At 35.9% G+C, this 15,669-nt stretch overlaps 1 protein-coding gene across 9 annotated transcripts in view; it reads right to left on the bottom strand.

The window, feature by feature from the left end:
- Positions 1-15,234, bottom strand: part of YTHDF3 (YTH N6-methyladenosine RNA binding protein F3) — a 38,340-nt gene extending 23,106 nt beyond the window's left edge. For 2 of the 9 annotated variants that reach the window (XM_058528774.1, XM_058528778.1), the window contains exons 1-4: positions 14,924-14,963; positions 14,440-14,464; positions 10,930-11,075; positions 8,569-8,654 (exon numbers count right to left, since the gene is read on the bottom strand). In XM_058528774.1, coding sequence (XP_058384757.1) covers positions 8,569-8,654; positions 10,930-10,987 — 144 coding nt within the window. In that variant the 5' untranslated portion in view covers positions 10,988-11,075; positions 14,440-14,464; positions 14,924-14,963. Of the gene's footprint in view, positions 1-8,568; positions 8,655-10,929; positions 11,076-12,974; positions 13,043-14,439; positions 14,465-14,923 lie in introns of all 9 variants that reach the window. The other 7 variants (XM_058528780.1, XM_058528781.1, XM_058528776.1 and 4 more) reach the window with 6 other exon arrangements.
- Between the last annotated feature and the right edge of the window lie 435 nt (positions 15,235-15,669).

The raw sequence follows: 15,669 nt of genomic DNA, 5'->3' as shown, positions 1-15,669 counted from the left end.
AATAGTGAGTTCCTGTAATGTTTTTCCAAAATTACTGTAATTAAATTTTATTTTTAATAGCAACTAATCATTCATTTAGGGATTTGCCAAAAATCAAGACAAAAAATTCTATTAAAGAAAAAAAAAAACAGTCAAATTTGTTACTAGCCAATGTTAAAAATATTTTAAGGATTTCTTTTGAAAATAGGTTTCTTGTGCCAAAAAAAGGTCTGATAATAGATTTTCACTCTTTGATTTAGGTCTGATTTTTAAAGCCTTGGAGAGAGCTTTAGAATTTGTGGAATTAAGGTGAAAAAATTAAGCTAACATCCAGTCAGGACAACTAGTATTCCCCTTGCAAGCGTCAACACCATTTTGAAGGCTGATTATTCACTTAATTTATACAGATATTATTATTCTAAGCTCCCTGGAACAAAGTGTTTAACCTCTTTTTTTTTTTTTTTGCTGTTAATCTCTTGGAACTTTTCTGCCACTGCTTTCCCACTCAAGAAAGTATATCAATACAAATGTGTGACAGTAACATCATAGATACTATCTGGAACTCATTTTAAATTATTTTTTAAAGGCCCATCATTGAAAACTGAGATGGTTTATTATTACTACTAAGTTACTTGTGACACACCTCGCAACTGTGATGAGAAAGTTAATTTAATATTTTGTCTTTTGAAATGATTCTGATATACTTAAAACGAAAATAAGAGAATCAAATAGAGGTTGCATTTAAATTAATAATTATGACAGATTTACTGAGTACTTCCAGTAAAGCTTGGACTGAAAAACAACTGTCTGTTAGTACTAGTTAAAGAAAAAATGACTTTTTAAATATACTTGATACTAACTATATTTTACTATATTCAAACCAGAATACATGTGTTACTATTTACTAATTTAGTTGAACACATTCTTTAACTACACTGCATAATTACTAACTATATTTGAAAATATATTCAAGAATGCTCACAACATCAGTATGAAGGAAATGAAGAGCATGTCTGGAGCCACCACAGTAGTGGCATCATTACAGAGACCGACAATGGAAATACTGAGTGTTACATTTAAATACAAACACAAGAGGAGTCTGAGGGAAGCTCAAAATCACAAAGAATGGTTTTCAATGAAAAAATTCTTGAAGAAATTAATAATGAGTAAACTTTACTCGCCATGAAGATCTCTCTCACACACACACAAACACGTGTAATTTGATCACTAAATTATTTGCTAAAAATAGAAGTACTCAGTGTTTCACACTGACAAGGAAGTCACCATGATATAAAACTCTAAAAAGTTTAAAGAAAGTGAACAAAAGTTCACCCAGTATAAATGAACATACATAATTGATTAAAAAGATTTTAAAAATTGTCTCTTTTAGTTTAAACAGTTACTAAAGGTATCCTTTTACTTAATACTTTATTATTTATTTTAACCAAAGACTTACTGAATGCCTACACTATAAAAAAACAGACATAAGATACTAAGGAAACCAACAGTTAAAAAGACACATAACATAGGAAGTAAATAAATCCCACGTGGGGGAAGAGTAGAATAGCTGAGCTAAATATGGAGGTAATCAGTTCCAAAGTTTTAATTTAGAATGTGGACATTGAAATCTGCACTCAGTAAGTCTTTACGTGGATGTGGGAGAGTAAAAACAGACCAAGTAGAAAGTTTTTAAGTGCATTCGTTATAATAAAGTGTTTGCAAAATTACACTCATAACCTATGGTGAATATTATTTCATCATCACAAATGCTGAATTCTGCACAACAGTTACACATCAAGTTTCTAATCTGTCTAGATCCATAGTATAATTCAGGGGTCAGCAAACTAAAGGGCCAAAGGGTAAATACTTTAAGCTTTGCAAGCTGAATACAGTCTCTGGTTGTGGTCACATATTCATCAAATTTTTTTTTTTTTTAAACAACACTTTAAAAACCTGCAAGCTCAAGGGTTTTCTCAAAGAAAACAGGGTATGGACTGGATTTAGTCCCTGGGCCACACTTGGTCAATGCTGTTTTAACTGATTATCTAATCTGTACCAATTTTTAAAAAAAGAAAGCCCCCAATCTACACTAGTAGACTAGAGGGGAACAAATTTTGGTCAATTCTGTCACCTCTGGGGCTGGAACAAGCCCAAACCCTTATCGGTGTGGGGGCTTTTATTAGATATCTTTTCAATTATTTCTTTAAATTACCATTTTTATTACTTCACCCCTTTAAAATGTGCTCCATTAGTCACAACTGTCTATCAAACACACACCTCTGGCCAATAAGCAGAGATGCGCTGCTGTCCCGAGCTGACTAGAGCTGCCCACAGTGTTACTACTAGCACCTAAAGTCCTTGAGTATACTGGATAAAAGGCCTGCTTTCTCTCGATTACCAAACAACGCTAACCATTTATTTCCCAATTCTCTCAGTAGTTTCAGCTGAATGAGATGTTTTTTCCTTAGTCTTTTTAAAGTAATTTAAGCAGTCTCCTTTCAAAAAGCAAGGCTTTGGCTTGGGTTCTAATAAGAACCAAGTTGTAGGAAACTCTTCAAAGTTTAAAAGTAAAAAGTGAGATGTGGCCAAGAGTAGAGCTTGGATTTTAATTGGAAATATAATAAAATATGTTTTGCTAAATTTAAGATAATTTTTAATTGCTAACTAAGTGGACTATCAATTAGAGGAATGTACTTTGGTAGTGAAGAGGAAAAAATTTCCACTTACTGATGATGGAAAATAATAACTCAAAACTTAACTTTCACATTTTACTTTAAACCTGGTTATAATGAGACATAATCAACTTCACAGTTTATGTCCAAATGGATCTCTTTAAAATAGTTTATTCATAATTTGGAAGTTGGTCAGTAATAATGAAATTTTACTATGTTCTTTAAAGATATACAACCTTTAAACAAAGGGATGTGAAATGTTTGGTATTTCTCTCATACTTAAAGAACTAACTGGAAGGGAAAAAATAACATTAATATGTAAATATAAAAAGTGATATAATCAACAATGGATATAATTAAACATACTTGTGAGCACAGATCCACAGACCCTTTACCCAAAGCATAAACTTAGAAAACAACTTGGAGAAGCCATTTAATACAAGGTTGAAGTGAAGCCATGAGGTATCTATATTCTAATCCCAGCCCAGGTACTATCAGTTATGTGAAAGTATCAAGGGTACTTAAACTCTGTATTGTTTCCTCATCTGTTAAAAGGAAATAAAGATATAGTGCCTAGGATACATTAAGTATTCAATCAACAATAGTCGTATTTATTAATACAGTTTAACTTGGTTCTTTAAAATGTAAATCACGAAGCACAAGGCATAATTTCAAACTTGGCCCAGATCTTAAGAGTATAAAGTCACAGTGTAACATAGCGTCAAAAATATGGGCTCAATTCTTTACTCTTCCACTTTGTACATCAGTGATCTCATCAGATCACTTAATTTCTCTGTTTCTTCATTTGTAAAATGGGGATAATACTTGCTGCTCTCATCAATTGTAAAAAATTTTTTAAATCTACTTTATTAATTGCAAAGTGCTATATGGAAGTAAAGCATAGGAGTTAAGCCTTTTATCTTTAGGGTTTTTTTTCCATTTGAAAACTAAAATATAGAAAAGATTAAAAGTTCTTCCTTAGAATTTCAAAATCATTTATAATTATTATTCCTTAGCCTTGTTATGTAGGTCAATTATTTTTCTATTATCTCAAAGAAAAGTTGAACAACAATAAGAAAAAGTTCATAATTACTGCTCTGAGGACATTAACACAACTCAATTATAACTGAGTCTTTTATTTATAGTAACTTAATATCCATTTTTACTTCCTAAGTAACCCAACTTTCAAGAAAGAACATTGTACATTGTCTTAGAAGTTCAATAAAAAAGTGTAAGGCATTATTCACCAGTAACAGCACTTCTGCACAGACAAAAATGAAAACTGTTTTCCATTAAGAACCTGAGGTACTTCAAACTCTGGAATTGACTTCTGAATTAACATCAAAAAATTAAGTGAAGTTTAGTATACTTTTAATGCTTATATGTATTTTCTTCTACTATTTTAAAAATATTGTACTTTTCAAAAAGTATAACCTATGCATATCTAACATAAGGATATCACAAGAAAAAAATGTTAATAAATCACACTCAAGAGCCAGCCCCGTGGCTTAGCGGTTAAGTGCTCGCGCTCCGCTACTGGCGGCCCAGGTTTGGATCCCGGGAGCACACCAACACACGGCTTCTCCGGCCATGCTGAGGATGTGTCCCATACACAGCAACTAGAAGGATGTGCAGCTATGACATACAACTATCTACTGGGGCTTTGGGGGGAAAATAAATAAATAAATAAAATTATTAAAAAAAAAAAATCACACTCAACTTGAATATTTCATCATACTTCTTCATTCCCTAATTCTAGCAGATAACCTAATTCATTCATTCAATAAATCTTTAATGAATGTCTACTATGTGCCAGACATAGTGCCAGTCACCGGAGACAAGAAGATGAACATAGTCTCTGACCTGGAGCACTTCATTTCATAGGTCTAGTGGGGAAGACATATCTACCCTACAATGTGACAGGTACAACAGTGGTACTACAAACAAAGCAAAACAAACACTCTAGTACAAACAGGAGGGAGCAAGTAACTGAGAAAATAAGAAAAGACTTCATGAACCAGACATAAGAGTCTGTGTGTGTGTGTGTGTAAATCACACATATAAATTCAAAGAATGATATCATAAAAGAAAATATTCAGAAAATATTCATATTTTCAGAAAATAATAAGTCCAATTTCCCTGAGTAAGTTTAATAGAAAAAGCTGACCAAAAATAAGGCAAGGAGGGAAGTGGAGCCATTTTAAGGGCATTCAATATAATAAATGTATCCACTGCTGTGAAGCTTGGTGATCCTTTAACAGGACAATGGCACAATCAGACTTGGACTTGAAGAAGACTGCTGAGTAGCAATACAGAATTACCAGTTAGGAAATCATTCCAACAAGCAGAGATAAAGAAAAACTTAAATAAGAGCAGAAAAACTTAAATAAGAGCAGTGATGGCAGGGACAGAACAGAAAATAACAAAATTCAAAATATTATTTTACTTTTTTTTTTTCTTTTTTTGGTAAGGAAGATCAGTCCTAAGCTAACACCCGTCGCCAATCTTCCTCTTTTTGCTGAGGAAGATTAGCTCTGAGCTAACATCGTGCCCATCTTCCTCTATTTTGTATATGAGATGCCATCACAGCATGGCTTGATGAGCAGCGCATAGGTCCGTGCCTGGGATCTGAACCTGTGAACCCTGGGCCACCAAAGCAGAGCACGTGAACTTCAGCACTACGCCACCAGGCCAGCCCCTATTTTACTTTCTTAGTTCTCTATACCTCTTCTCTGTTAAACATGGCTACGAATTTATTTCCCCATATATATAAGCTGACAAACTCAAACTTTATTTTTCTAATTTATTCTTTCAAATTTATATGCACAAATTACATGGTATCTTTAACAGTGCCAATTAAACCTGAATTTTCCAATCAACTTAATCATCAGATTATTCTGAGGAACGATGGAGGATTTTAAGACCAGAAGGACAGACTTTACTTTTAAAATTACTATAAAAATTATTTCCCAAGAAATTGAGCACTATAAAATAGAAGAAATATGCTGCCACAGAAGTAAAGGCCAAGAACCTGTTTTAAAGTATCCTTGGGTTTGATCTAAATTAAATCTAAGTATACAAAACAATTTAAATCATCAGCCAAAAACATTAAACACCTTTCCAAACAAGAGATTCAATTTTGTTTTTAAAATCAGATGAAGGGATTTAATTTTAAAGATATAGTGTGTATTTAGTTGAAATTTTTTTAACTAAAGAATTATTTCCGTTAGGTGAGTACAATGAACTATAAATACCTGCACAACTTTAAATCTGCAAATAATTACTTGAGCTATTTCACCAGTAAATCCAGTTTTCACTAATCTGCATTAAAAGGTCAATTTTTTTAAAATTTGCTATTTTAGCTAGGTAATTAAGAGTAACAAATTCTCATATAGCTTACTTTTAAGATTTCAAATAATTTTCAATTTTTCTCTCAAATAAACCCAGTTTTCAATATTCTAGTGTTAGTACTCTTTAAAGGTTAGGGTGTACTCCGGTTACAGATAATTATTTTTAGTATTATAGGAAGATAATTGCTGAAAGCCTATTCATTAGTACTGGCAAGGAGAGGGAGGTAAAATACAGCCTTACTGGCGTCAAACTTTAAAATTTCTCCCTCAACAGCAAATGAACATATTGATTCAAATATCATGAATTAAAATAATGATTTCATTAATATAAGCAAAAGATCTTCCATTTAAACATCACATAAAAAAAATCTTTTATAGATGTTTTTGCCCCAATAAAAGAAAACTTTTATAACTTAAAAATTGAGTTCACTAAGGTAAACGCCTTTATATTCTTGAAAAATAATGGTTTTCCAACATTTTTTAAGTTTTTTTTTTAACAAGCGAAATCTTATGCAGAATTCCAACTATTAAGACAGATAAAAAGCAGAGCAACTCTGGTTGCCACATGAGTGGAATCCAGAGTACCCTGTCCTAGTCTCCCCCAGGCAGACATAGGCACCTCTGTGGAAGGCCAAAAAATCAATCTTCTAAGCCTCTGTGACAAATGAGTTATCTCACAGGTAGTAATTCTCAAACACTTACATTCCACTAAAATTCCTTGAAAAGAGTTTGAAAAAATAAGTGAAAAGATTGTCATACTATATCCCTGGTCTTAGAAGTTCATTTTACATTATAATATATAAAGTATGAAATCAAGTAGCAAAAATCAATTCAATTATTTAGACCAAATAAATTTCCCAAACTTATCTGATCATGAGATCTTTTTGGGGAAATATCTACTACACCTCATAATATCAAAATTTCTCAAAATTGGGAAACTGCCACAAGGGATGTTAACTGGGATTACTGCATGGGCCCAAACATAATAGAATACTGCGTATTTCTTTTAAAACTTGCAACACGTTTCACAACAAATGATCTTCCCCTACTTTCCAGTGAAATGTTTTCACATCGTTTAGGTGGAAAGTAAATTTGGTATTGAGATCACAAGTTAGTTTACCAGTATGAAATTAATTTTTTCATTCTTTTAAGAGCAGCCAAACTTTTATAGATTGGATCACTTGTTTTTATTCTTCCTCATTTATTTATTCCCTCCCAACATAAGCTAGGGATGTAGATCAGCAGATAGATGGGAATGGTTAAAGAGAAATGACCAAGAGGTAGATCAGGTTGCACACAACCATGGCTCTCCACAGTCCTAAAAATAATCCTACATTCCACAAATCGGAAACTACTTTTTGTTCACATTTTCCCTACAACTGTAAAGTTCTGTAATAATATTTGGTTCCTTGTTCTTTTATGGTTTAAAAAAATCTAGAGATTAAAATTTCAAGGTACATTTTTCATATACCTCTTTTTAAGCAAAACAACAAAAGCAGTTTCATTCCAGAACGTTCTCTCTAAAGAAACAGGTTAATAAAAGTTTATTTTTTAAATTTATTTCTAGTAGTGACATACTTTTATTAACAGAAACAGATGCAGAAATGTATAGAGACCAAAGAATACCACTGTTTTCTTTGTTTTTCAATGTTTAAATCTAAATTATTCCTATATACAAATTCACAAAATTATTTCTGAAAAATCCAAACACAAAAGAACCTTAAAAGCTACCAGTTATTTGATTTGATGAAATTTCCCATGCCTGCAATATAGAAGTGTGTTTATAAAGTCTTTAATTCTATTCTCTATGTTACCAGGTCACATTAAAACTTTAATTATCAGTGAAATCCAAAGAAGAAAACACTTGGGGCCGGCCCCTTGGCTTAGTGGTTAAGTGCACGTGCTCCGCTACTGGCGGCCCAGGTTCAGATCCTGGGCGTGCCGATACACCACTTGTCTGGCCATGCTGAGGCGGCGTCCCACATACAGCAACTAGAAGGATGTGCAACTATGACATACAACTACCTACTGGGGCTGTGGGGAGAAAAAGGGAAAAAAAGGAGGAGGACTGGCAATAGATGTTAGCTCAGGGCCAGTCTTCCTCAGCAAAAAGGGGAGGATTGGCATGAATGTTAGCTCAGGGCTGATCTTCCTCACAAAAAAAAAAAAAGAAGAAGAAGAAGAAAACACTACACTTAACCAAAAATTTCAGGCACAAACTAGTCCTCTCCCACAAATTTCCAGCTATTTAAACCCTGTAATTTGCTTTGGCTATGAAGATATGGCAGTGACATTAAAAGATTAAATTCTTTCAAAATTCAAAAGAATCACAATATATACAAATAATGTTCATCTTCAAATGTGTATATTTCATAATCTAGTTTCAGCCATCTATAATTTCTAAAGAACTCTCCTGTGCCATAAACCTGCAACTGCTATTCACTATTATGCAGGCACACTAGATTAATCTGTTATAGTTAGTCTCATTCAATTAAAATATCTATTTGAAAAATCAATTATTACTAATAAACAGTTTAATTTCCTAAATATTGGACTGTCAGACTTACCTGATTTGTCTGGCTACTTAAGTATGGCTCAAAATCATCATCATTTACAGCATCTTTTTGATGAATCGAACCGTTTTGTACTGAAACTAAAAAATATGTTTGCATTAGATGTGTTGTAATTATCTTCATGAAACTCACAGAACCTAACATTTTCCATATTTTTCAAACCAACTCAGAAAAAGTTAAATCCTGAGTTCTTTGCTCTTTTCATTTAAATATGCTCTTAAGGATTAACTTAATTTGGAATATAAATATTCATGTGCCACCCAAAACTTACAAATCTCATATATATAAGACCAAAGGTACATAACCACTAACTATATATATATACACTTCCCATTACCAAAACCACAACATAAATATCCCAATTTCAAAATTGTAGTAAGCAAACAGTTAAATTAAAATGGTGGAAGTGCTATACCTGAATCTAAAATAACTACTTCAAATATTATTGCAGACAAGAGAGAAATTTCTGAACGTTCTCTACCTTTGTCAAATCTCTACAATAATTAGTTCGATAAAGGTAAATCAAGAAGGAAATAACTTTTTTTGGTAACTAAAGTTACAGTAAATAGCTTAAATGCCTCTGGTTAAAGAAAGTGGCTAAAATTCACTTGAAGCAATACCACTATGAATAATTATGAAAAATTTCAATATAAAGGGCCTTAGTTCTAAACCAAAAAATTATGAAGACTTTCACACGAAAGTACAAATACTAAAGATAACCATGATTACTTTTGCAACACATGAGAAAACCAGTCAGAATAATTTATAATGCCATATTTGTTGAGAGATTATTTCTATAAATGCTCTTTAAAGTTCTTATTCTCTGGACTCTGTCTCAGACTGTTTCTGAGCACAGACTCAAGAATGTCCTGGGTTTGAATCCCAAGTCCAACACTGAGAAGCTGGGTGATCGCTAGTTAGTGACTAAGCACCTCTAACTACTTCTCGGTTCAAGGAGGTTATTAATAGTAACTACCTCATCTCATCTGAGTATTCAATGACAGTATTACATACAATACTACAAGATCCAAACAGGACCAAAAATTACTTCAGACCACATAAACAGAAGTTTTACAAGGCTAAAACTTGATGTGCTGGCACTATGTACATATACTATTCCATATTACTTTTGAAACACATGAGATAAAAAAGAAAGTTTCTGATGGTTATCGACTAATCTCTTAGAAACAAAAAAAGCCCTCAATATCTAAAAGATTTATTGCTTAAAAATATAGTGTCACAAAGTATAAATTAGGTTGGGAGCAATGGATTTAAGTTGTGTGTTCTATAATATCATAACGTTTTTATTTTCCTAATGAGTTTAGATCACCTAAAATATTATGAGTTGACAGTGGTATGGGAGCAAAGACAGGTGAAATCTACCCACTGAGTAACGATGATCACTCAAAGAACTGCTACTCTCTGAAGCCTTCAAAGTAGACCTCTTATGATACTACACTGCCCCCCAAAGACTACAAGAGCAACCTGAATGTCACCTTGATCCTGGCTCCACTGAGGCGGTTAACTGTATAAGGAATGCATCAGAGCCAGGGTTGAGCTAAACGTGCTCCCCAGAATTTAAATATCTAACAGCCACTAGAAACAAAAATAAAGAAGAGGGTGCCTTTAGGTTATTTCTGGTGGGCTAATCACTTCAGCCCAAGGGATTCTGACATATCTGTTCTCTTTGATCCCTCTTTTATCAAATGTAGTTACGCAGTTTATTACCTCTTGAAAAAAATTCTTCACACTATTGGACTATTACACTAGTACATATTAGTCAGTATCTGAAACAGCTACCCATTTCAAAATTACAACTATTTCTTGTATTCATTAGATTCTCAGAAAGTTAGTCCATACTGCTAATATAGTAAAAAAGTGCCTACTTAAAATTTATCTAAATATATACTATACTGCTATTCTCACTCATTTCCTCTCTTCTATCCTTTCTCTTCTAATTCTAAGAAGCTGAGACTAAGAACAAAATATTCTCAAACACTAAGTAAATACAGTCTACAGTTATTTATAAATGATGAATAAATACATCTAAAAAGTCCTAAAAGACTATTCAAGGAGCATGTCAATCTAAGGAAAAAATGTTTATTGAAAGTATTTCAAGCATACTGACAACCAATTTGCATTAAATTAGAATCAGTTAAATAAGAAACTAGCCATTGAGTTTCAGAAGCATACCTTTCTTTAAGAAATTCAACTGTCTTATAGACTTTAGTTTTTGAACATTACTTAATGACAATCTAATGTCTTGGACACTGAGAGCCATTAAACAGTAATGAAATCCAAGCCAGTTCCATAGTCTGTACAAGTTCTTCAGGGAAAAAAGAACAGATGACTTACATGATTCTTCGCCTGTATCCTCTGCTCTATGAAGCAGAGTCAAATCAAGATAGAACATGGGCCTTAGGAGTCAGGTGATTCTTTGCTCTGGTCCTGACTACATCAAGTTAGGAAAGTCAACAGATCTGTGCATCATGTTTTCCCACCTACAAAAACAGCGACAATACCATATACCCTCTATCTCCTTATAGGAATGTTTTGAGGATTAATATCAAAATGAAGCCTAAAATGACAGTAAAGTGCTTTGCAATCATTTCCAGAGGGGAGGTAGGGAGAGGATACAAAAGGATATTGCCAAAATATAAGGCATTTTCTGCTACTTTTCTGAAACACTCTAAGATTGCCAAATTCAACCTTATTCTTTTAAACTGCAGTTGTACCAAACAATGGATGTGTCCTTCTGCTGGGAGAGAATGGAGAGGAGAGGAGGGAAAAGATAAATTCCCTTTCATATATTTGCCTATTTATAAACTTCAGGGATAGAAGGAAGCAGGCAGCAAGGCCTAAGGCTACTAGGTACAGGGGATCTCACACTTTTATCTGTGGTACCCTCAGGGAAAGGAACAGTACACCTTTATTCCAGGAAGCAAAAATTCTACTTGTTCATAAATAAAAATGACAATACAGTCAGTTCTGAATTACGGATCAATTAGTAAATAATTATCCTTAAACTTCTACTACCCTTCACTACTATCCTGGTCAAGGATAATAAAAAGAATTATAATATTGAACACAGGGACAATTTGTTATTAAAAAGAATTCACATTTATAAACAAGTAATCCTAGAACTATTATTCACACTACAAAAGCATTTTTGCCTTACAGCGAGACTGATACAGAACCCCTTTTAAATTTTAGCTCCTTTAGTGGATTTATGTCATTAAGCATATACAGAAAAACACTTAGCAGAAAATCAAAGACACTAAAGCCAGGTGTTAGGCTAACACTGTCAACTGAAGACAATTCAGAAAAGAAATACAACACCTCTGAAATTATATTAAGTCAAATGAAAAGGATTATGCTTTTAAAACTTTAACAACTCCTCAGAGACATATATTTCTCCTAAGTTTGATAAGTTCTGAATTCAATTAATACTCATATTCTTAGAACACTTAGGCCGTAGTTCAGGAAAAATAACTTTGCTTTCTGCTTCATAAACGTAAACAATAATTGTAACACAATTTTACTAGCTTGAAAACCAAGTCAGCTAAGGCAGAGTAGTTTTCCTCAAACACACACAGAGCTACTTCTATCAGCTCACTGGAGGTGCTGGCTTCCTGTAATTTGCCCTGCAGAGGCATAAAAATACAAGTAATGTATACGTGTATTTGTGCACTTGTAGTATCTACCATTTTAAAGCATCTTAATGATTACTGATACTTTCAGGCAGTAGAGTTTTTCCCTCCTGCCATGTCTGAGGCAACAGTCTTCCTGCACCTTAAAAAAGATGAGGTGAGGAAGGTAGAAAGAAATCCAGCAAACATAATGGCTACCAGCAGACTATTGCAATTGTAATTACAACAATCCTCAGAGCATACAAAAGGGTTTATGGCTAGAATTATTACTTTTATTTTATAGATAGAGGGGAAATTCTGACCAAAAGGTGCAATGTGTTCAAGCTCACTTGGCAAGTCAGTAACCACAGGCAGTATTAGAACACAGGTCTCCTAGGATCCCAGTCCATCATTCTATCCATGGATGAAATTATGAACTGAACAATAAGGGGGAAAGAAAGAAAATTTCTTGGAATAAAGAACTACCCAAATAAATACTTTGTATGTGTGTCTAAATACATCTAACAGAGGTGATACTGATGGATTAAAAATATTTTAATAACAAAAAAAATTTATTTATAATCAATATGCAAAATTGTTTATAGATAATTTTTATCTTTAATATCAAAGATATTACTAGGACATACCTAAGTGAAATGACTATGTCACAAGTCAAAATTATAGTAATATAGTTAATAGTTTACAATGCTGTAGATGCTCTATTTGGTTTTGTTAAACAAGTTAAGTACTTCATAGAACTTGCATACTTACCTTAAAGCAGGTAACACAAAACACTTAGCATTTCAAATAGCCTTGCAAAGTGCCACCTCCCCACAGATCTAGGATAAAATAATTTATGCTAGGCAATAATGACCACAGATTCCACATATCTCCAAGTCTATATACTTCCTAATGGGCAGACTAGCAAAAAGAAATTAATAGATCATTCTTTTTAAATTTACAAATAAATTTTTAAAAACTTAAAATAAATCAACAATATCAAATTCTGAGGTTTATGCTTACAACACAGAATATAATTCTAAAATTAAAATTTTAACTCTAAAAATTAAATTCTAAAAATTAAAGTTTCTAAATGTTTATATACTCCAACAAAACATAGCTTTAATCAAAACAAAGCAATAAATTTGTTACCTCATACAGTGCCATATATTTGGTATGCATAAATTCTCAAATAAATTGGACTACAACTCAAAGAAAATTAACTAAGCTGTGTGTACAGAACCTATTCCCTTCAAATTTGCAATAACAAATAAAAACCTCAAGAATATAAAGAGCACCAATAGACACTGAACTTACATCTAAATGGCTACTGTAGAGCTTACTTTCTACGTAATACTTTGCTAGTAAAATAAAAAACAGGAAGCATAAATCTATTTATTCTAATTTCAAGCCCTATCACAAAATGTTATAAAAATATAATCTGCTGCAATGTTATTTAATTGGCACTGTCCCAAGAAAGCAGTTATTGTTCTATCCTTACTAATGTCACATGATTAATGTCATAATGTTTCAGTCAGCTGACTGTATTATACCACACTAATAAATACAAAATACACTTATTTCTTAAAATGCTTTACTTTCAATAATATACATATTTTTTAACTATAGAGTAAATTATATAATCCTGGCAGAAACCTCACAAATTATTTCCTTCCCAGGCCTTTCTAAAATACCAGATAGAGACATATCTTGCCATCAGGACTACACAGCAAGATGACACGCCTGTTCGGCTTTGCTCTCTCACGTGTTAGCGCCTCCTTGAAACTTACTTCAATAGAATCAGTGATCAACAGGGCAGTTTTCACCAATGTGCCATGGAATACTATGTGGGTTGCATGTTCCAACGTAACCCAGACACGTCAAACAAAATGTCCACTTATCTACATACATTTGTAGAAATTTTTGCGGCAGCAGTTACATAATACAGATAAACTGTAAAAATTAAAGAAATGTCACTACATTCATAAGACCTCCTTAACTCAAATACAACTAAGAAAACTGTTTCTTGTACCATTTTGGTTTCTATAAAAGTGGCTTCAAAGGAAGGAACTACCGAAGTTTTGGATAGCATTTGGCTGCCTTAACCGCGATGAATATTTCTCTAACACTACATTCCAGAAAAAAAAAAACTGGGGCAAAAACAAAAAGCCCCCACATATTTTAAAAGTAACGTCAAACCAGTATTGGGAAATAACATAAAAATATCCAAACTCACCTTTATTTCCTTGCCCTTTAGGTCTCTGTGGAGCACGACGAAAGATGTAATGAGAAGGAAAAAAACAGAAGAGAGGGAAAGTGTGTTAATCAAAGACGTTATCAGAGACAAGTTATTTTAAACAATCCGCGTAGGACGCAAAGCCACCGCATCCTCCAGGGCCACCAATGTCCCGGCCACCCCAGGCTGGAATCCTGCCCGCCGCCACCCGGGATCCGGGCCCCGGAGCTCGCCCGGGCTCAGCCCCACGTCCGCCGCCCTCCGGACGCGGTCCTGCCCCCACCCAGCGCGGCCCGCGCCGCCCGCCTCGGCCGCGGGCCCCGGGCAGACGCACGGCCGGCCGGGGCGCAGGACCGCCGCAACTTGCACCCGGCCACCGTTACGGGGCCGGCGGCGGCGGCGGCGGGGAGGAGCCGGAGCCCCGCGCGAGGGTGGAGCTCTGGCGCTGGGGCCTCCGCCGAGCCTGAGGCCTCTGCTCCCTCACCTGATCCACGCTAGTGGCTGACATTCTTCACCGCAACCCGAGAGCCGCCGCCGCCGCCGCCGCCGCCGCCTGGGCCTCTCCCCGCGCACTCACAGCAGTTGGCGCCGCCCTCGGCCGAGGGACTGCTCCAGCCGCCGCCGCTGCCGCCGCCTGCTGAGAAGCCAGAAAGCGGGCCTCGCGCTCGGGAGGCGGTGGAAGGGGCCCGTCTTCTCCGCTTGCACGCTCCTCTTCCCCGTCTCGCTCCGCTTCTCGGGTCCACAATGGCGGACAGACTCCTTAGTCTCACTTCCGCTCCGAGCCTCCCTGACCTTCCGCTCTCCACTCTGACGTCCGAGCTCACCTCGCTCTTCCTCCCCCACCCTCCCGCCACCGACCTTGGCTCCGCCTCCGCCTCGCCACGTCACCGGCGACGGCACCCGCGCGGCCGCCCCCGGCGCATGCGCCGAGGGGGAGTGAGCCTGTGCGCTCGCCAGGGCCGACTTCCAGGGTCGCGTCGGTGGCTTCCTTCTGGCCCGCCCGGAGGCCGCGGGAAGTCGGGCCAGAGCCGGATTCCGTCGCACTCTGGGCAGGAAGTGGGCCTGGGCGGGAGGCGGCGGCTGCCGGGGACTGGAGAGCCGGGCCGAAGGCGCGGGGCCGGCGGCGCCTTCCTGGCGGCGGACTGCACGGTGGCCGGCTGGTTGGAACGCTGCAGCCGCAGGCACGGGCGCGCCAGCTCCGGGTGAGCGAGCAGCGGTGGCCGGGCCTCC

The sequence above is a fragment of the Diceros bicornis genome, chromosome 33 (assembly GCF_020826845.1).
Source record: "Diceros bicornis minor isolate mBicDic1 chromosome 33, mDicBic1.mat.cur, whole genome shotgun sequence".
In the NCBI taxonomy this organism is placed as follows: domain Eukaryota; kingdom Metazoa; phylum Chordata; class Mammalia; order Perissodactyla; family Rhinocerotidae; genus Diceros; species Diceros bicornis.
Note: the sequence above shows the minus strand (reverse complement) of the source record. Positions and strands in the feature narration are given on the sequence as shown.